The 21,365-nt window shown below is 41.0% G+C and overlaps 1 protein-coding gene across 1 annotated transcript in view; it reads left to right on the plus strand.

Moving 5' to 3' along the window:
* Positions 1-21,365, plus strand: part of LOC140742048 (interleukin-17 receptor C-like) — a 95,515-nt gene that overhangs the window by 13,758 nt on the left and 60,392 nt on the right. Inside the window, 3 exon segments of the mRNA XM_073072776.1 lie at positions 14,982-15,003; positions 16,118-16,255; positions 17,276-17,377. Of these exon segments, the coding sequence (XP_072928877.1) occupies positions 14,982-15,003; positions 16,118-16,255; positions 17,276-17,377 (262 nt within the window).

Here is a 21,365-nt window from a genome sequence, read left to right on the forward strand (position 1 = left end):
GGATAGGGGTCATGGACATTGTAGACAAAGTTGGATAGAGTTTATGGAGACTCCAGACAAAATTGGAAAGGGTTCATGAACACTCCAGACCAAGTTGAACAGGATTCATAGACACCGCAGACAAAGTTGGATAGAGTTTATGGACACTCCAGACAAAGTTGGATAGGATTCATTGACAATCCATTCAGATAGCACATTGCCAATTCTGAGGAAAATTTTGGAACTTTTTCCACATGGTTTTTGATTCTGTAGGAATGTCATATGTGAATGCAACTTGTTGTGAAATGCCCAATGTTAAGTTTTCGTACTTGGGATCTTCCATTTTTTGGTTAAAAGACTGAGAATTTGAGAAGTGTCTTACTTTAATAAGTTCAGTTTTAAAACAGGAACCTCAATAAGGTGAATATGTTTCTTTATTTCTTTGTTACATTTCAAAGTTCTCTCTGTCAGAGTCAGCCAGCCTACCCAAAGTATCAGTACAATTCCAGCCTGAGGTAAGACCAACCCTAACACTCGTTATTGGAGAAATACAAAAACTGATGTATAAAATAGCACACACATTTGAGTAGAATGACCAGGCCTTGTTGAGGCCTACCTTGAGATGTTCCTTTCTCCCTGACTTCGAATTTTCCCAGTTACAATGTCCTTGTTCCCTTCTCGCATCTTTTTCTTCTGCTCCATTTCTCTGCCTTTCTTTCCCTTTACCATTCCCTCTTCTTCATTTCTTCATCCCTCTCTGTGTGCTTGTCCTCTTATTCTTTCCTTCCTGTTCTTTTCTGTCCACCCATTAACATTAGTTCAGATATTTGGGCAGATAAGGCTGAGAGTTACATGAGCCACACAGGCGAATGAGAGTAGTTTAGAGAGGCACCTTGTTCAGTATGAGGTAGATGGGCTGAATGGCCTGTTCTGTGCTGTATAACTCAATGAATCTATAAGAAATTCAACATGTATATACAAGATGTGATTAATCATTCTTTTAATTAGCAACATTTCCTGTAATCCTACTTGAAATAGTTAAGTAACAGGAATATACAATACACTGTAGAGCATTATTACAGCTCACCAAAACATATTCAATTCAACCAAATGGAGTTATCGCTTTAAATGAAATGCTGAAATTCATTGCATCAAACTAGCATCCTGCTGGAGTGCTGCTATCTACTTCAGCACAGCCACACTGAGAAAGATAAAACAAAAGGCTTCTCGAAAGAAATTAATTAGAGATTTCATACTGTATGAGTGTTACTGTTGAACTCTCATACTGTGCAAGTGTCATGAACTGAGAGGCATTCTTTGTTGGCCTAACACGAAGAGTGAAAAGATTGTAAATGTAATTTAAATAATGTTATGTTGTGAGATAGTGAGAGGTGAAACACACAGACAAGATCTAAGTATTTTCATGAACTTCATTTGTTATTTTTTCAGTTGGAAGTGTTGCAACGAGCATGGTTATCACAATCCCAGGTATTATCATTGCCAGGTAAACAGAGATATCAGAATTTTATCCAACATGAGTTTTAAGGGGTGTTGTTAAATATATTTACCTCACAAGTTGTGTCTGCAGGAGCTGGGGCATAGGATGGGAGGAGTCTTTTGGAATTCTTACTTGGCAAAATATGCAACTATCATCTGTTTGTAGTGTGGATTGCAATTGCAAAGATACCTAGGGGTAAGAGGATAGGGATAAGAAATAGGAGCAGAATTAGGCTATTCCACCATTCAATCATGGCTGATCATTTTCCTTCTCAACCCCATTTTCCAACCTTCTCTGTGTAACCCTTATACCCTTTACCAATCAAGAACCCATCAATCTTTACCTTAAATATACCTAATAATGTGGTTTCCACAACCCTCCATTGGCAAAACATTTCACAGATTCACCACCCTCCTGGCTGAGGAAATTCCTCCTCATCTCAATTCTAAAGGGACATCCTTTAATTCAAAGGTTGTGTCCTTAGATCCTGGACTCTCCTACTAACCTCCTCTCCACACGACGTCTCTACTCTGTGGGTTAAAACGCCTCCAGAAACTCAACCAAGTACTTTCAGTTATAAATGGCGCTTGCATAGGTGATACAAGCTTTATGTCAGATGCCCCATGGGATGATGTCATTCCCCTATGTTCAAAGGGATTCTGGGATATTCATGTCTTACTGAATAACCATGCCTAAGGACATTGCTCCTCGGCAAGGTCTGAGTACACCACTGAATGCTTTACTTGTGTAGTTGTCTCCTTGAACACTCCCAAGCATCTAAAGATCAATGTACCACAACTCCATCTGCTCACACTTTGTCTTTGGGCACTAGCGTAACTTCAAAAATTTTCACTCCCCATACTGACAAAGCCCCATTCACCAAGTCTACCCCCAAAGCCCCATTGTCTGAATTTGATCCTTATCCTAGAACTGTGGGAGAAGTGCTAACTTCTCCAACACCACCAATCATCTTTCATGATTATGATCCGAATCCAGGCCCAGACCCCTGATTTGGGGCAACATTACACATCCCTGCCTCCTACCCAAGGGCCCAGCTTGACTTGAACCTCAAAGTTTTAACTAATAGGTTAATCTCCCCAACTTTCATCTGTCCCAACTACCAGCCCACCATCAAACAGAAGTGAGAGATGCCTCCCTGTGCTCAACACTGGTGCAGTCTGCAATGGAAACGGCAAAAGCTGATCAACGCACTTGGGCAGCGTTGAATTTTGCCGAGCACCACCCCCCACCCCCCCGTACAAAGGAATTTCCAGGTTTGTTGATGCTGAACTATTGTCACCCATGTTCAAACATAAATGGAGTATTATTATCAATGATAGAACAAGTTTTGGACAATCCTCCGATTTTCCTTGCACTTCTATCCCTCTCCTTCCAACCCTATCCTTCTCCCATCCTCTTCACCACTGCACCCTGGTGCATCTTTGCTCATTACTGTGGTCCATTACCCAATGTACACATTAATTTCCTTCTAATGTGACGCTACACTGTTCCCAATACACACCAAAACTTTAGATCAGAAAAGCAATTGTGTGAAAGGATTTTGACATGCTGCCATCGTAAAATAAGACAGATAGTTAAAACGTATGTCGTTAGTGGAGGCAGTATCTGAGAGCTGGCATAAATACAGCCTAGCAGGAAATTTATTCATATTGGATCAGCACTTGGAGCTATGATGTTGTGGCCATTACAGAGACTTGGATGGCTCAGACAGGAATGGTCACTTCAAATGCCAGGCTTTAGATGTTTCAGAAAGGACAGGGAGGGAGGCAAAAGAGGTGGGGTTGTGGCACAGTTGATCAGAGATAGTGTCATGGCTGCAGAAAAGGAGGAAGTCATGAAGGGATTGTCTACGGCGTCTTTGGGGGTGGAAGTTAGGAACAGAAAGGGGTCAATAACTCTATTGTGTGTTTTTTATAGACCACCCAATAGTAACAGGAGCATCGAGGAGCAGATAGGAAACAGATTCTGAGAAGGAGTATTAACAGGGTTGTCATGGTGGGAGATATTAATTTCCCAAATATTGATTGGCATCTCCCTAGTGCAAGGGGTTTGGATAGTGTCGAGTTTGTTAGGTGTGTTTAGGAAGGTTTCTTGGCACAGTATATAGATAAGCCTACAAGAGGAGAGGCTGTACTTGATTTGGTATTGGGAAATGAACCTGGTCAGGTGTCTGGTGTCTCAGTATTTTGGAGATGGTAATCACAATTCTGTCTCCTTTACCATAGCATTAGAGAGGGATAGGAGCAGACAAGTTAGGAAAACATTTATTTGGAGCAAGGGGAAATATGAGGCTATCAGGCAGGAACTTGGAAGCGTAAATTGGAAACAGATGTTCTCAGGGAAATGTATGGAAGATGTGGCAAACATATGTGGCAAATGTTCAGGGGATATTTGTGTGGAGTTCTGCATAGATACGTTCCAATGAGACAGGGAAAGGATGGCAGGGTACAGGAACCATGGTGTACAAAGGCTGTTGTAAATCTAGTCAAGAAGAAAAGAGCGTACAAAAGGTTCAAAAAAACTAAGTAATGATAGAGATCTAGAAGATTATAAGGCTAGCAGGAAGGAGCTTAAGAATGAAATTAGAGTACAAGCAGGGGCTATGAGAAGGCCTTGGTGGACAGGATTAAGGAAAACCCCAAGGCATTCTACAAGTATGTGTAGAGCAAGAGGATAAGACGTAAGAGAATAGGACCAATCAAGTGTGACCATGAAAAAGTGTGTACAGAGCCGGTGGAGATAGCAGAGGTACTTAATGAATACTTCAGTTTTCACTACAGAAAAATATCTTGGCGATTGTAGGAATAACTTACAGCGAACTGAAAAGCTTGAGCATGTAGATATTAACAAAGGATGTGGTGGAGCTTTTGGAAAGCTTCAATTTGGATAAGTCACTGGGACTGGATGAGATGTACCCCAGGCTACTGTGGGAGGTGAGGGAGGATATTGCTGAGCCTCTGGCAATGATCTTTGCATCATCAATGGGGACGGGAGAGGTTCCAGAGGATTGGAGGGTTGCGGATGTTATTCCATTATTCAAGAAAGGGAGTAGAGATCGCCCAGGAAATTATAGACTAGTGAGTCTTACTTCAGTGGTTGGTAAGTTGATGGGGAAGATCCTGAGAGGTAGGATTTATGAACATTTGGGGAAGCATAAAATATTTAGGAATAGTCAGCATGGCTTTGTCAAAGGCCGGTCGTGCCTTACAAGCCTGACTGAATTTTTTGAGGATGTGACTAAACACATTGATGAAGTAAGAGCAGTAGATGTAGTGTATATGGATTTCAGCAAGGCATTTGATAAGGTACCCCATGCAAGGCTTATTGAGAAAGTAAGGAGGCATGGGATTCAAGGGGGCATTGCTTTGTGGATCCAGAACTGGCTTGCCCACAAGAAAGCAAAGAATGGCTGTAGATGGGTCATATTCTGCATGGAGGTCGGTCACCAGTGGGGTGCCTCAGGGATCTGTTCTGGGACCCTTACTCTTCGTGATTTTTATAAATGACCTGGATGAGGAAGTGGAGGGATGGGTGAGTAAATTTGCTGATGACACAAAGGTTGGGGGTGTTGTGGATAGTGTGAGGGCTGTCAGAGGTTACAGTGGGACATTGATAAGATGCAAAACTGGGCTGAGAAGTGGCAGATGGAGTTCAACCCAGATAAGTGTGAGTTGGTTTATTTTGGTAGGTCAAATATGATCACAAAATATAGTATTAACAGTAAGACTCTTGGTAGTGTGGAGGATCAGAGGGATCTTGGGGTTTGAGTCCATAGGACACTCAAAGCTGCTGTGCAGGTTGACTCTGTGGTTAAGAAGGCATACGGTGCCTTAGCCTTCATCAATCGTGGGATTGAGTTTAAGAGCTGAGAGGTAATTTTGCAGCTATATAGGACCCTGGTCAGACCCCACTTGGAGTACTGTGCTCTGTTCTGGTCACCTCACTACAGGAAGGATGTGGAAAGCATAGAAAGGGTGCAGAGGAGATTTACAAGGATGTTGCCTGAATTGGGGAGCATGCCTTATGAGAATAGGTTGAGTGAACTCGGCCTTTTCTCCTTGGAGCGACGGTGGATGAGAGGTGACCTGATAGAGGTGTATAAGATGATAGGCATTGATCATGTGGATAATCAGAGGCTTTTTCCCAGGGCTGAAATGGCTAGCAGGAGAGGGCACAGGTTTAAGATGCTTGGTAGTAGGTACAGAAGAGATGTCAGGGGTAAGTTTTTTAAGCAGAGAGTGGTGAGTGTGTGGAATGGGCTGCCACTGACGGCAGTGGTGGAGGTGGATACGATAGGGTCTTTTAAAAAGACTCCTGGATAGGTACATGGAGCTCAGAAAAATAGAGGGCAACGGGTAACCCTAGGTAACTTCTAAAGTAAGGACATGTTTGGCACAGCAATGTGGGCCGAAGGGCCTGTATTGTGCTGTAGGTTTTCTATGTTTCTATTTCCTTGCAAGATGCGGGTCTTGCTGCTAATGTCAACCTTTATTTCACATCCCTATGTATCCAGAAGAAGGTGGGTATGTGTATTGTGATTTAGATGAAGAGGTCTGGAGAATGACTAATCTGATGCTGTCTTGATTAAAGAGGAAGTACTGAACAAGCTATGCCTTTTCCTTTTGGAATGAAGGAGGGCAAGAGCAGACTTGATGAAGGTGTATAAGATGATAAGAGGCATAGATAGAGTGGACTGTCAGTGCCTTTTCCCTAGGGTGGAATTAGCTAATACAAGAAGATATACTGTTAAGGTGATTGGATTTTCGGGGCAAATGTCAGATATGTTTTTTTTACAGAGTGCTGGGCATGGAATGCACTGCGGGGGCTGGTGAAGGAGGCAGATACATTAGGGCATTTAAGAGACTCTTAGATGGGCACATGGTTGAATATAAATGGAGGATATGTGGAAGCGATAGGTTAGATTGATCTTGGAGCAGGTTAAAAGATTGGTACAACATTGTGTGCCAAAGGGTCGGTGCTGTACTGTTCCATGTTCTATGAATCAGTAAAAGTGATTTGTTGATAAGGTATCAGGTGAGAGAGTAGTCTGTTGTGCAATAGGAACTTTGCTGCCATGATACCTGGAATTGTGTACAAACAATTCAAAAGTTAATCACACATGTAATTAAAAATCAAACTTACTTTGCAAGATCACTCTCAGCCTAGAGGTTTCTTGGGAGAAAGGTTTTCTCCTTTGACTCTCTCACACATTGGGGTAAGGGTGAGCCTGTCAGTGTGGAAACCAGTATCAGTGAAGATATATTGAAGAGACAGCTGAGTCAGTGGAAAAACTGCTGGTGTATTTCCCAAAATCAAATGATATTCCATCTGTCCTACATTGTGACCACATTTATAGGGCGAAGTCTGAAAAATACAGGCATAAGGAGAATAATCTAAGAGAAGGCAGATATCAGCTTGTCACTTCTCACAGAAGCCACCTTTCCTTCTTCTGTACCTCGCTGTGAGATCACCAGTCTGTGGCATGACAGCACCCTTATTCTATGTCTGTTATTTGCATCGGTTTTGTAGTGTGCAACTTAGTTTGGCCATGATTTTTGGGTTGCCCCCAGCCTGCTTATGAAGTTCTCAAAAGGAGACTATTATACCCCTATTGTTTTTGGTGATGAAAAAGCATCGACATGAAACTGTTCCCATTTGTACACTACAGTAACACCACCCCTGCCTCCTGTCTGAGCTTCTTGATGAGTTGCACTGGGTTGTTACTCCAAAACTTCCACTTGAGTTTTGCTGCTAACACTGAGCAAGGTCAAGGATTGTCTTCCATCTTCTGAGATGTCTCCCAAATTGGTGAGTTGTGCAGTGGAAAGGGTTGTCAAAGGTTAAAGTTTCAGATATGGGTGGAGAATGGCAAAGAGAGTTTAATCCTGCCAAGTGTGAGGTGTGCACTTGGGAAGATCAAAGGTAAGTGGAAATGACAGGACCCTTAAGAGCATCGATACAGAGAGATCTAGGTGTTCAGGTCCATAGCTTCCTGAAGGTGACAACAGAAATAGACAGAGTGGTAAGGAAGGTGTATTCCATGCTTGCCTTTGTTGGTTAAAAATTGAATTCAAGAGTAAGGAAGTCATATTGTGGCGTACAAGTATTGTGTGCAATTCTGATTGTCCCATTACAGGAAATATGAGGAGGCTTTGGAAAAGGTGTAGAGAGGTTCACCAGGAATCAAAATACTAGCTATATGGAGAGGTTGTTTTCTATGGAAGGTCAGAGACTGAGGGGAGACCTAATAGAAGAATATAAAGGTTTGAAAGATATCCATAGGATAGATGGTCAGAGTCTTTTTCCCAGGTAGAAATGTCAAATACTAGAGGGTTAAACATTAATATGAGAGTTGGAAAGTTCAGAACAAGTTTTATTTTTACACAGTAGTCAGTGCCTTGAACACACTGCCAGGGGTGGTGGAAGCCCATGTAACAGTAGAGATGGAGGTACTTAGAATATGTAGGCAATGCAAAGAAATGGATCATGTGTAGGCAAGTGGAATTAGTTACACTTCTGGTCAGCACTGATAGTGGGCTGAATTCTGTACTGTTTGATGTGGAAAAAGGGTTCCTGATGGTGTTGGCCACATGTTGACAGGGGATATATTACCTTTCTCATTGCTCTGTTTAAGGCAACATTAACTTTTCCAGTTACACTGTACCTCTACCCCATGATTGATAGATGATATATTTCGCTGCTGAACTTGGGACTCAGATTTTTGATTGTGTTGTATGAATCTCTGATGTTTTCAAAAAGAGTTTGCCTTCACTAAGAGTTGCTCCCAAGTACATTGGATTGTCTGTGAATGTCACTGTCAATCCTTTCATATATCATGGCAGCATTGGAGTGGAACAACATTGCAAAGGTGTACGTTTGATGACTAGTGTGTCCTTTGGTATCGTAATCAATCTTGCAGCCATTTACAGTTATCTGTGAAAGCCTTGAACACAGGCTGTTTATAGGAATAATGTGTGATACAAGGGAAATTTGTCTAAAATACAAATAGAAGTGAGCAGTTGTGGATGGGACGGTGGGAGGTATGGAAAGAATAAGCCTAGCTGTGATTGTGTTTGGTTGACTAATAGATTTACTGGGTGAAGTTTGGACATTTCTTTTGTGACTAAAACAGACATGGCTTGGACTTTGGAGCCATACACCTTTGGAAGAAGTTTATGTCAGTGTTTTAATCAATAACACTGCTAGTGATAAGGACAGCAGAGAAATACTTTCACAAGTTCCTACTTTGCACTCAGGCTTTTTTTGTTTGCACTGAAAATGTGGTGTGAATTTAATGGGCAAGGTCTTGCTGCTTTTAAAAGTAATTAATGTTTAAATAGCAACATTTAGTTTTGTAACACACCACAAAATACTGGAGGATCTCAGCAGGTCAGGAGGAATAAATAGTCAACATTTGGGATTGAGACCCTTCATTAGTATTGTCACAGCCTGAAACCGACTGTTTGTTCCAGTCCGTAGATGCTGCCTGACCTGCTGAGTTCCTCTTTTACTTTGTGTGTTTTGCTCTGGATTTCCAACATCTACAGGATCTCTTGTGTTTATAGTTTTAATTTTGTAAACCAAGTTTAAATTTAAAGTGTTGCTGCTATTTTAAAATGAAAGTTACATTTCCATTAAAGTCATTCCCTTGAGGTGGCCCAATCACCAGCTGAGTCATGTTTTCCATCAATTGTATATTGTATCCAGACCATTCTGATGGCAATATTTCACTGTTAATCTGTGAACCCGAACATATCAAGTGATAGTCTGGCTATTTCACCATCTCCACTCTGAACCCTTCCTGGTCTCACTGTGATAGTTGTCTGTGTTTTTGGTTGATAAATAAAGAATGGAAAATGAAAGTTAACAAAAAGAACTGCAGATACTGGAAATCTAAAATGGAAATGGAAAGTGCTAGAGATACTCAACTGGTCAGGCAGCAAAAGTGAAAGTTATAACATTTCAAGTTGAACTGATGAGTGTGTTTCACTGAATATTTAATTCTGCATCTCTGGCCGCAGATTGCTGCCTGACTTACTGGTACTGAGAACTTTGACGTGGAATGAATGCACTGGGTTAAAACATAGATATTGCTCACAGTTTTTGCCACGTGAAACTCAAAATCCCGAGAGGGATGTAGAATATTAAGCCTTTGGATGTAGTTCCAATTGTGCTCAAATCAGAGGGATTGATGAACTATTTTCTTAAATAACGTTATTTGCACTGCTAATATTAGTTACACAATATTCTCCTCACAGAGGAGAACAACTCAGTATTGTAGTTAAACGGTTTTGTGAGAGGAGCTCTGAACCATCACGTGGGCTTCACATTGCTCAAAGGAAAACCAGAAATGTATTTATTACACTTTCTTGTCCACTAATTTCAACTCGAGTTAACAGTTGCAAAATCCTGATGTCAACTGTTGCAAAACTCCACTGACACATGTCCATTTTTGGTCTGTGCTGAGCTTCTAAAGTGAATTCATCTAAGAAAGATGCCGTCATCAAAATGGCTTCTCTAGGTATACCTTGGGATAAATGCATTCCTTTCTTTGGCTCAGCACAAAACAGATAAGACAAGAAAGCAATCACAGCAGTTGATGATTAATTAATGAATAAACCAACCAGGTTATCCCAGTTAAACACATTACAGTGATAGCTAATCTTAATGGGACAGCTCCTAAAACACAGTCCAGCACAGGATCAGCTCACAACACCTGTGTCAACCGACCAAGATTCTAATTTAAACTAAAACCTGGTGTGTACACTCAGTGGCCACTTTATTAGATACCTCCTGTACCTAATAAAGTGGCCACTGAGCGTATAACTGTGGTCTTCTGCTGCTGTAGGCCATTCATCTCAAGGTTCAATGTGTTGTTCATTCAGAACGCCCTTCTGCACGCCACTGTTGTAACCCATGTTATTTGAGTTACCGTCACTTTCCTGTCAGCTTGAATCGGTTTGGCCATTCTCCTCTGATTTTTCTCATTAACAAGACATTTTCACTCACAGAACAATCATTACACAGTCAAAATCACTTGGATAACAATTTTTCCCCATTCTGATGTTTGATCTGAACAACATCTGAATCTCTTGACTATGTCTGCATGCTTTATGCATTGAGTTGCTGCCACATGATTGGCCGATTAGATATTTGCATTAATAAGCACGTGTACAGTTGTACCTAATAAAGTGGTCACTGAGTGTATCTCCCTCAATTTTCCCCTGCCTACTCATCTGCCTCTTAAAATGTGGTATCGTGTCACCTTCTACCCACCTTCCCTGGTTCTGCTTTCTGGGAATTTACTACTCTCTGTGTTGGAAAAACTTGCCTCACAATTCTCCTTTAATCTCTCCCCCTTCACCTTCTATGTATGCCTTCTGGTATTTGATATTTTCCACCCTGCTAGTATGGTAGTTCCTCTGGAAGGATTAGTTTGATCATACTGCCGTTACACTACAGAGCAGCAGTGAAAGTCCTCGGACTCTGACAGTGTTCCGGCTTCCTTCATCGTGTCAGTAACTTCCTCGCAGTTTTCAGTGCCACCAGTCATGCAGTCTCCAGGTGGAGACTCAGGAACACTGTCACCCTCTGATGTAGAAGGATTCTTCATTGTTATTTCTGTAATAGTTTTGTTTGGCCAGCCAGTGTTGTTAGCTTTGAGATGAATCCCCAAACTTGGAAGACTGAAGCCTTCTCTCTTGATCTGGCCTCTACCCTTTGACCTGTTTGGCATGAGTGACCCTACAAAGACCTAAAGCATAAGGACCAGCAGCATAGCTCTCTGGGTCATTGAGGCACGCAAGCCTCAGAAAGACGTAGGAAGAGAACCAGAACGGGGAATGGAAGAGGAGAGAAAGCAGAGGGGGAAGAAGTCAGAGAAATTGAAGTTTCTGCTGTTAGGTTGGTGGCTGCCCAGATGGAAGATGAAGTATTGCTGTATTGCTCTTCCACCCTGAGAGTGGCCTCATTGTGGCAGTATAGGAGGCCATGGACCGGAATGTTGGAATGAGAATGGGGATTGGAATTTAAATTGTGTGCCATCAGGAATCCTACATGTTGTGGACAGAGTGAAGGGGCTTGACAAAGTATGACCTTAACCGTGCTCTGACCTGAATAAAACTTCTTGCACTAACTGCAGGCTGCTAATCTCAAAGGCGTGCCCTGGTGGATCATTTCTTCAGTTTCTTTGCATTGAGTGGGATGTGGGATTGCATCTCGGCATTTAGAAACATGGTAGGTGGGGTGACAGTACAGATTAAATCTTGATAACAACTGGTTGTAAACTGTAACTGGGTGACTGGTCTAAGGAGATTGAAAGTATGGAGATGAGCTCAGAGATTACTTATTGATGGCTCATAGAATGGAAATGGTTTATTATGGTCACGAACTGAGATACAGTGCATATTGTTCATACAAATGAAGTTCAAAGTACATTTATTATCAGAGTACCTATCCAGTATACAACCCTGAGGTTCGTCTTCCCACAGACGGCCACAAAACAAAGTAGCACCATAGAACCTGCTCAAAGAAAACACCAAACACCCAATGCACAGAAAAAGAACAAATTGCACAAAAGACCAAAATCGAGTGGAAAAACCACAGAACGTTAAAATATCAAGCTGCCGAGTCATTGAGGCAGTCCAGGATTGTACAGTTTAGTTCAGTTCAATTTAGTGCTCTCTCATTCACTGACTGCAGACCGCAAAGCCAGTCCACTCTGATCAAAATTGTACAAAATAGTGATATTTAAAAAAAAAGAGTAACCAGAAACAGGTCGAACATGAACTGCAGAGTTTAATCCACAATCTGCGTCAGCTAAACCTTGCCCAAGACCCAATAATCTGGCATCATCCTCTGTCAGCATTGTGAGAAACCGGCCAAATGCTGGTACCTTCCTTGAGCAGCAGCAAGTGAGAGGGAGGGAGAGAGAGACTGGTCAAACACAAGCAGATGGCACTGGACCTCCGCTCACCCATTCTTTACTTAAAGATTTTTTTTTTTAAATCAAGAGAAACAGCAGTTGATGCAAAAATACTACTGATTTCATTTCTTGTAAATATTCTTACACCATATTAAAGGGAAGGAACTTTGTGATGCAACAGATTTTGAATAGCCGGAATAGGAAGAGGTGAGACTGCCTGGAATGTGAACAATGAAAGCAGAATAAAACTTTTTTTTTACCCTCTGCCTTCCGTTTTCTTCTATTTCCCACTCTGACCTCTTACCTCTTCTCACCTGCCTATCGCACCCTTCACTTTCCCACAGTCCACTCTCCTCTCCTGTCAGATTTCTTCCTCTCCAGCCATTTACCTTCCCACCCGTCTTGGCTTCACCTATCACCTCCCAGCTATCCTCCTTCCCCCCCACCACCCCCACCTGTTTATTCTGGCATTATCCCCCTGCCTTTTTAGTCTAGAGGAAGGGTCTGGCTTGAAACGTTGACTGTTTATTAATTTCCACAGATACTGCCTGACTGGCTGAGTTCTTCCAGCATTTTGTGTGTGTTGCTGTGAATTCTTAGCATCTGAAGAATTTTTCATGTTTATCAACTGCAGAATCGCTTGTGTTTAGAATAAACCTCGGTTTAATTTTTTGTTTGCCAACTGCAGACGGTCTGCCCAGAAAATATAACTCTGTGCTTACTGAACTATTGGCATTCTAGCACTTAACTATTACTGCAGTAGCTTGGGGTATCTTTCCCCCATTTATCTTTCATACATTTATCATGTTGCATTCATTATTGAAATCTGATCACTCACTCATCTTAACATGTTGGCTCTCTTGAAATTCTTAGCAGGAAAGCCTTCTTTAATATTTCTTCATCCTTTGAAAAGTTAATCTCTGATTAAAATTTTTAAACAATTCTTGAAAAATGCAAAAGGTAATAAGTATGATTCATGTATGTTCTAAAGAGATACTCTACATTATCTCCTGAAAGTTAAGTAATAATTACAATCTTTACTGTTATTTCATTGCTAGCCTTCGAATCCTGTATTACAGGAACTAACTGGCTAGACTTTTCACTTCAGATATGACTTGAACAATCCAGGCCCAGCATTAACTTATCCTGTTTCAAGTGAATAATCTGAAATGTAGGCCTTTAGGTAAAAAAGTCTGTGTAAAATGTATTTGAGTGTCTGGTTTGTACAGACAGGGGTATGTGCAATTATGTACTACATGAACGCAGGTAATGCTGCAGCCTATTCAAAAACATTTCCCTGCTGTCAGATTGCTCCTTTGCCACTGATAACAACATTTCTCATGATTTAAACCATGGAAGGTGGAAGCCATTGAAGCCTTCTCCCACAGTGACTCAGTCCTTGTTCCAGGTTGCTTGCAGTGTATAGTCACTGCCAGGTTTCATCCTGAACTGAGTCTCGTCCATTAGGAAAGCTGTGTTAACACATTCTCCATCCTTATGGCACCACAGTGGCATAGTGCGATCTTATTACAGCTTGGGTCATTCTGGAGTTCTGAGTTCAATTCCAGTGCCGTCTGAAAGGAGTTTGTATGTTCTCCCCATGAACTGTCTGGATCTCTTCCAGGTGGTCCTGTTTCCTCCCACAGTCTAAAAACGTACCAGTCAGTAGGTTGATTGGTCATAGTAAGTTTTCCTGTGATTAGGCTAGTGGGGCACAGCTCATTAGGCCAGAAGGGCCTGTCCACACTGTGTCTCTAAATAAAATAAAATAAATTTCAGCTTCAGGGTGTTTGGGGGGAAAAAAAGTTAAACTTCTTCCTACTCTGCATTCAATTCTACTCAGGGGTAACAACATCCTTTTTGAATTTTAGCTTGCTGTCACAATAAATTAATCTTAATCTTTGTGAAGCTCTCTTTCCTTCATCCCTGCCTAACTTTATAACCTCCTCCAGTCCTTTGCTTCCTACTGATGCACCATCAATAACTCTCTGAGACGTGAGGCAAGATATCGGCTTTTATTGACTGGAAGAAAGAACAAGCAGCAATTGACCACCATACTGCATCCTGGAGACTGAGGGCAGGGCTCAGGCCCCAATCGCCTTTATACCGGGGTGTGTGGGAGGAGCCACAGTCAGTGGGAGGAGCCACAGGAGCAGTCAACGGGGGGGGGGGGGGGGGGGGGCGTGTCCAGACAGGAATTTGTAGTTCACCACACCTACCCTGTTCCAGAACTTCCAAAGACTAAAGATAACATCTTTCTTCCTAAACATCAGCTTTACTTCATAGAAACCTCTTTATGTAGCTCTTCCTCCTCCCACTGTTCACCGTCTGCACTATTTAGCACTGGGTGATTGTAAGCCATTAAAGGAAATATTACAAATAAAATTATTTTTGCACAATATTGAATTTAGAAGAGAATAATTTTCCAGCTGTTCTTACAATGTGAGTTATGTAAGAAAATGATGTACTAGAATTTCAAGTGTTTACTCACGATAAATGGAGGAATGTCTGAAATAATGTAGTAATTATAATGTAATAATCTTTCTCTTTTCTTTAAAGGGCACCTCATGTGAAGCTACGTGTAAGTTTTATCCTTTCAATGACATTTTGCTTAATACTAAGAGAACTGCTTTGGTATCTTCGACCTACTGGTCATCTAGCTGTGAATTGCATGTTGAGTTTTCTATTTCACTTGACTGTCTGGTCAGCTAAAGCATATTAAGTTTTGCAAGGTACAGCAGTAGTAAAAATGAGTTTGAGGAGACTGTCAATGGTGCTAAGGGCTCAGAGTCTCAGAGTCCATAGCTTGGTGAATTTGGGAATGGAATCCTATCTCAGATACATCAGCATTTGTCTATTGGATTAAGGAGTGGAGGGTTGCAAGGATCCCAGGACTGCTCAGGGTATCATGCAGCCAATGGGCTAGATAGACAGGTATAAGTCTCTCCAGTCTCCATCCCCCCCCCCCCCCCCCGCACCACCATTTCTGCTTCCTGTTCCCCCAGTACCCTCTGCTTCATCCTAACTCTGGTGTATAGATATCAGAACCTGGGCGGTGTCCTAGAACTACAGACTTTAGCACATGTTCTCCAATTGAATATCACTACCGGCAGAAACTGCAAAAGCAGATTTCTACCATCACTGTCAAGACTATGATAAGTCAGCAGAGCAAGAAGATGAAATTACCTATTGAATATTGAAAGGCTTAATTACAGTGGATGGGGAGAGGATGTTTCCTATTCTGGGGGAGTCTAGAGCCAGAGGGCACAGACTCAAAATAGAAGGATATCCTGTTAGAACGTAGGTAAGAGGAATTGCTTTAGCATGAGTGTGGTGAATCTGTGGAAATCCTTTGCACAAACAAATTGAACCATTGACTTGTGGAGGCCAAATCATTGGGAACGGTATATTTGAAGTGGAGGTTGAAAGGTTTTTGATTAGTAAGGGTGTCAAAGGTTATGGGGAGAAGGCAGGAGAATGATGTTGAGAGAGATAATGAATCAGACATGATTGAATGGTGGAGAAGGCCCGATAGACTGCGTGGCCTAATTTGCTCCTCTGTGCTATGATCTTATTGAATTTAGTGGTTTCAGTTTAAGCCTTTATTTCAACTTTCCTTTACCACCCTTGTACTTAGTATTTCTTTGTGGCATGCAATGACCGTGTAGTCCTGATTTATAACTTCTGCCCAGCAGACTGTGGCTCTGGGAATGTCAATGAAGAGTTGCCACGACTCCTTCCGATTAATTTAACAAGCTCAACTATACTCTACTGTGAGCAGAACACTTCGTGCTTCCCGTGCATAAGCATCGAATTAACAGCATCATTGTCAGGTAAAGCTTGAATATTAAAACAGCCAAACTTCCCAAAAATTTCAGGAGCTATGACCACAAATACAGGGAAATAAAAACTTATTTTAATAAAGGTCAGAGAACTTGGAAGGGGGCAATAAAAAAAAACTTGGTGCTTGATATATTTTCAAATCTCTTTCTATCTTTCCTTTTGGTTAGTCCTGACGAAGGGTCTTGGCCCGAAACGTTGACAGTGCTTCTCCCTATAGATGCTGCCTGGCCTGCTGTGTTCCACCAGCATTTTGTGTGTGTTGTTGCTTGATATATTTTAGATGTTTGTCTTTGGGAGCGTTTCTCAAAGGGTATATATCTGACAGAGGCTCAGTATTCGCTTCCAAAATTCAGCTCCTATTGAAAAGTCTAGATAGAGTGGACATGGAGAGGATGTTGCCTATAGTGGAGGAGTTTAGGACCAGATAGCACAGCTTTAAAATGGAGGGACAACCCTTTAGAACAGAGCTGAGGAGAAATTTCTTCAGCTAGCAGGTAGTGAATTTGTGGAATTCATTGCCACAGATGGCAGTGGAGGCCAAGCCATTGGGTATTTTTAAAGCAGAAGTTGATAGGTTCTTCATCAGTATGGGGAGAAGGCAGGAGAATGGGGTTGAGGGGGTAATGATACAGTAATGAAGCAGACTCAACGGGTCAAATGGACTAGTTCTGCTTCTCTGTCTTGCGATCTTATGGTCATTTCTAGGCAGCTTGGAAAGGAGATTGCAGTACCAAGCATGCACATTTGACACGAACTGCTGAAGGTGAATTTCATTGTGTTTGATTCAATATATATTTAATTACATTTCAATGTCGGCCATGCTTTAAGCGTTGTGGTGATGATACTACTGTATAATTTAAAAGGCCATTCAGAGGAAAGTGCAATGTAGGTTGGCCTAAGTAGCAAGACAGTGACTCAATAAAGGTTTCAGATTTCCCCAAAGGCAGGGTTTATTTCTTTTAAAGTACTATAAGAATTGAATAACTTGTAACTATGACAATTTTGCCCAGCATCAGAGATAAGCAGGAGTTTTGGTGGAAGTGCAAGTGGATTCATGAGAAGCAAAGGCAATAACACAGATGAAGAAAGTAGTGAAGAGGACTATAATGAAGGTAATGGTGAAACCAATCCAAACACATCAATCACACTGCAATCATCAGGGGTCTAGCTTTGTAGGAATTGTTGCGATCTGGTCACTATGATGGGCTTTATCCAACATTGAACTTACTCAAATTCTCAGACTGTTAGCATATATTTTTCTAATTCTGGACATAATGGTTTTCACATAGGAATGTGTTCCATCTCAAGGGTCAGAAAGTGTAAAAAGTGTTCAATTTACTTTTATAAAAAAAAAGACAAAAGTGAGATTTCCTGGTGGTGGCTGATGGAGTAACAGCAAACTCCTGTTGCTCCAACTCTAATTATTTTACTATTTCCAACCTGTCTTGAAACTTCCCTTTTAAGTGTGATATTTTTTCATTATGGCTACATCAAGGAGTGGCAGAGGCACTAAAAAGGATGATCCCCCTGCTCTTTGGATTCTATTATGGATTTGCTGCAAAGTCATACATGAGAAGCCACTGAGAAGTTTCAACAATTCAGCTCTGAGTTTTAACAAATAGATGGTAAATTGGATTCTATTCAGCAAACTCTTAATAAACACAACAAACGTATATAAAAAATTATAAAGCAACGTTGTCGTCTCAGGAAACAGGAGTAGATGAACCGCAAAAGCTTTGTGAAAAGCAATCAAAATCCAACGAAAAGTTAAGACAAAAGATTATCAACATAGAAAATAAAAGTAGAAGGAACAACCTATGGGTTCTGGGTCTCGAAGAATTAATCCTATGGAATTCTTTGCAAACTTTCTGCAAGAATTATTTCCGGAAATTTTGGCGTCATTGCCTATGATTGATCGAGCTCACAGGTTCCCCGTATTTAGCCAATTTCATTACTCAATGTTGATACTCAAATCCTTTTTAAAGTTCTGGCTGGTAGGATTGAAAATATTCTACCTTCTATTATTTCTGATGATCAGACTGGATTTATTAAAAACTGACATTCCCATTTTAATATACGCCATGTATTAAATGTTACTTACTCTCCCTCCCAGAAGATATCAGAATGTGTGATATCCTTAGGTGCTGAGAAGGCCTTCGATCGGGTTGAATGGAATTACTAAAACCTTAGAGAAGTTTAATTTTGGACCAGATTTTATTTAATGGATTAAATTACTTTATCTACCTCCTTCTGCCCGAGTTGTTACTAATTTTCAAAATTCCAAACCATTTAAACATCATCGTGGAACTAGCCAAGGCTGTCTGTTGTGCTCTTTGATCTAGTTTTAGAACCTCTTGCCATTGCTTTTCGAGAATCTAATGATATCTGTGGTATTTTATGGAGAGGTAGTACTCATAAAATTTCGCTTTATGCTGATGATATATTGCTGTTTATCTCTAATGTTGAGACCTCATTACCTTGCCTACTTTCTTTACTCTCCCGTTTTAGCCAGTTTTCAGGATATAAATTGAACCTACATAAGAGTGAATTATTTCCTTTAAATAATTTGGTATCAATTAATGCTAATCTCCCTTTGAAAGTTGTAAGGAATCAATTTACTTATTTGCGTGTAACAGTTACTAAGAATTACAGACACCTGTTTGAAGAAAACTATTTTACTTTATTGAATCATGTAAAAAGGATGACATTAAATTAGCAAACACGAGGAAATCTGCAGATGCTGGAAATTCAAACAACACACACAAAATGCTGGTGGAACACAGCAGGCCAGGCAACATCTATAAGGAGAAGCACTATTGACGTTTCGGGCCGAGACTCTTCGTCAGGACTAACTGAAGGGAAAGATAGTAAGAGATTTGAAAGTAGTGGGGGGAGGGGGAAATGCGAAATGATAGGAGAAGACCGGAGGGGGTGGGATGAAGCTAAGAGCTGGAAAGGTGATTGGCGAAAGTGATACAGAGCTGGAGAAGGGAAAGGATCATGGGACGGGAGGCCTCGGGAGAGATCCCACTACCAAGCACATCTTTCCCTCCCCCCCCTTCTGCTTTCAGCAGAGATCGCTCCCTACGCAACTCCCTTGTCCACGCGTTTCCCCCCCCCCCATCCCTTCCCACTGATCTCCCTCCTGGCACTTATCCTTGTAAGCGAAACAAGTGCTACACCTGCCCTTACACTTCCTCCCTCACCACCATTCAGGGCCCCAGACAGTCCTTCCTGGTGAGGCAACACTTCACGTGTGAGTCGGCTGGTGTGGTATACTGCGTCCGGTGCTCCCGGTGTGGCCTTTTATATATTGGTGAGACCCGACGCAGACTGGGAGACTGTTTCGCTGAACACCTACATTCAGTCTGCCAGAGAAAGCAGGATCTCCCAGTGGCCACACATTTTAATTCCACGTCCCATTCCCATTCTGATATGTCTATCCATGGCCTCCTCTACTGTCAAGATGAATCCACACTCAGGTTGGAGGAACAACACCTTATATACCCGCTGGGTAGCCTCCAACCTGATGGCATGAACATTGACTTCTCTAACTTCTGTTAATGCCCCTCCTCCCCTTCTTACCCCATCCCTGACATATTTAGTTGTTTGCCTGTTCTCCATCTCCCTCTGGTGCTTCCCCCCAACTTTCTTTCTCCCGAGGCCTCCCGTCCCATGACCCTTTCCCTTCTCCAGCTCTGTATCACTTTCGCCAACCCCACTCTCTTACTATCTTTCCTTTCAGTTAGTCCTGACGAAGGGTCTCGGCCCAAAACGTCGACAGTGCTTCTCCCTATAGATGCTGCCTGGCCTGCTGTGTTCCACCAGCATTTTGTGTGTGACATTAAATTAGTCACCTCTTTCAATATCATTGATTGGACAAATTAATTCTATTAAAATGAATATTCTACCTAAATTTATATATCTTTGTCAGGCTTTACCTGTTTTTATTCCTAAATCCTTTTTGACTCTCTTGATTTTATGTTATCCTCTTGTATATGGAAAAATAAAGGTCCTTGTTTAAATAAAGTTCATCTTCAAAGATCTAAAAAGCCTGGAGATTTAGCCTTACCTAATTTTAGGTTTTATTACTGGGCAGTTAATATACGATATCTTACATTTTGGCTATATTAGTCGTGTCGATTGTTCAGTATGGGTTTCTTTAGGAGCTAACTCTGTTAATAAATTTTCTATTATTTCTGTTCTTGGATCCTTACTTCCTTTACCTGTAAGTAAACTAACTGATAATTTAATAGTTAAACATACTCTGAGGATCTGGGTACAATTTAGAAAACACTTTGGTTTATTGAGATTTTCCCCTTCTAGTCCCATTTATTCTAATTTTTTTTAAACCCTCCATGACTGATTTAGTTTTTAAGTAATGGGGCAGGTTGGGTATTAAATGTTTTTGGGATCTGTTTGTTGGAGGAAACCTTTTTTCATTTGAGCAATTGTCAGCTAAATATAGTTTGCCCAAAACTCACATTTTTAGATATTTACAAATTGGAGACTTTTTAAGATTTGAATTATGCACATTCCCTATAAGCTCAGGTAAGAACTTACGAGATGTAATTTTTAGATTGACATCTTTCTATAATGGTTCAATATCTAATATTTATGGTATGTTACTGGAGGCGAGGAATGTTCTTTTAGACAAAATTAAGAATCTCTGGGAACAAGATTTACAGACATCGATATCTGAGAAAACTTGGAATGAAATTTTTAAACTGGTTAATTCTTCATCGCTATGTGCTTGTCATTCCCTCATACAATTTAAGGCGGTACATAGAGTTCATATGACTAAGGATAAGCTACCTTGTTTTTATTCAGATATATCTCCCTACTGTGACAGATGTAATAATGGAGAAGCTTCATTAATTCATATGTTTTGGACTTGTCCGAATCTTGAAAAATATTGAAAGTTTTTCAAACCTTTCCTTAATTTTTAAAGTCAATTTTAAGCCTAACCCTCTGATGGCCCTATTCGGTGTTGTTGCAGGACAAGATATTGAGCTGAAAGCATCTGATTTACATATTTAGGCCTTTAGCTCTCTTATAGCTCGGAGGACGCTTTTGTTTAAATGGAAAAATGTTTTTCCT

The sequence above is a fragment of the Hemitrygon akajei genome, chromosome 19 (assembly GCF_048418815.1).
Source record: "Hemitrygon akajei chromosome 19, sHemAka1.3, whole genome shotgun sequence".
NCBI lineage: Eukaryota > Metazoa > Chordata > Chondrichthyes > Myliobatiformes > Dasyatidae > Hemitrygon > Hemitrygon akajei.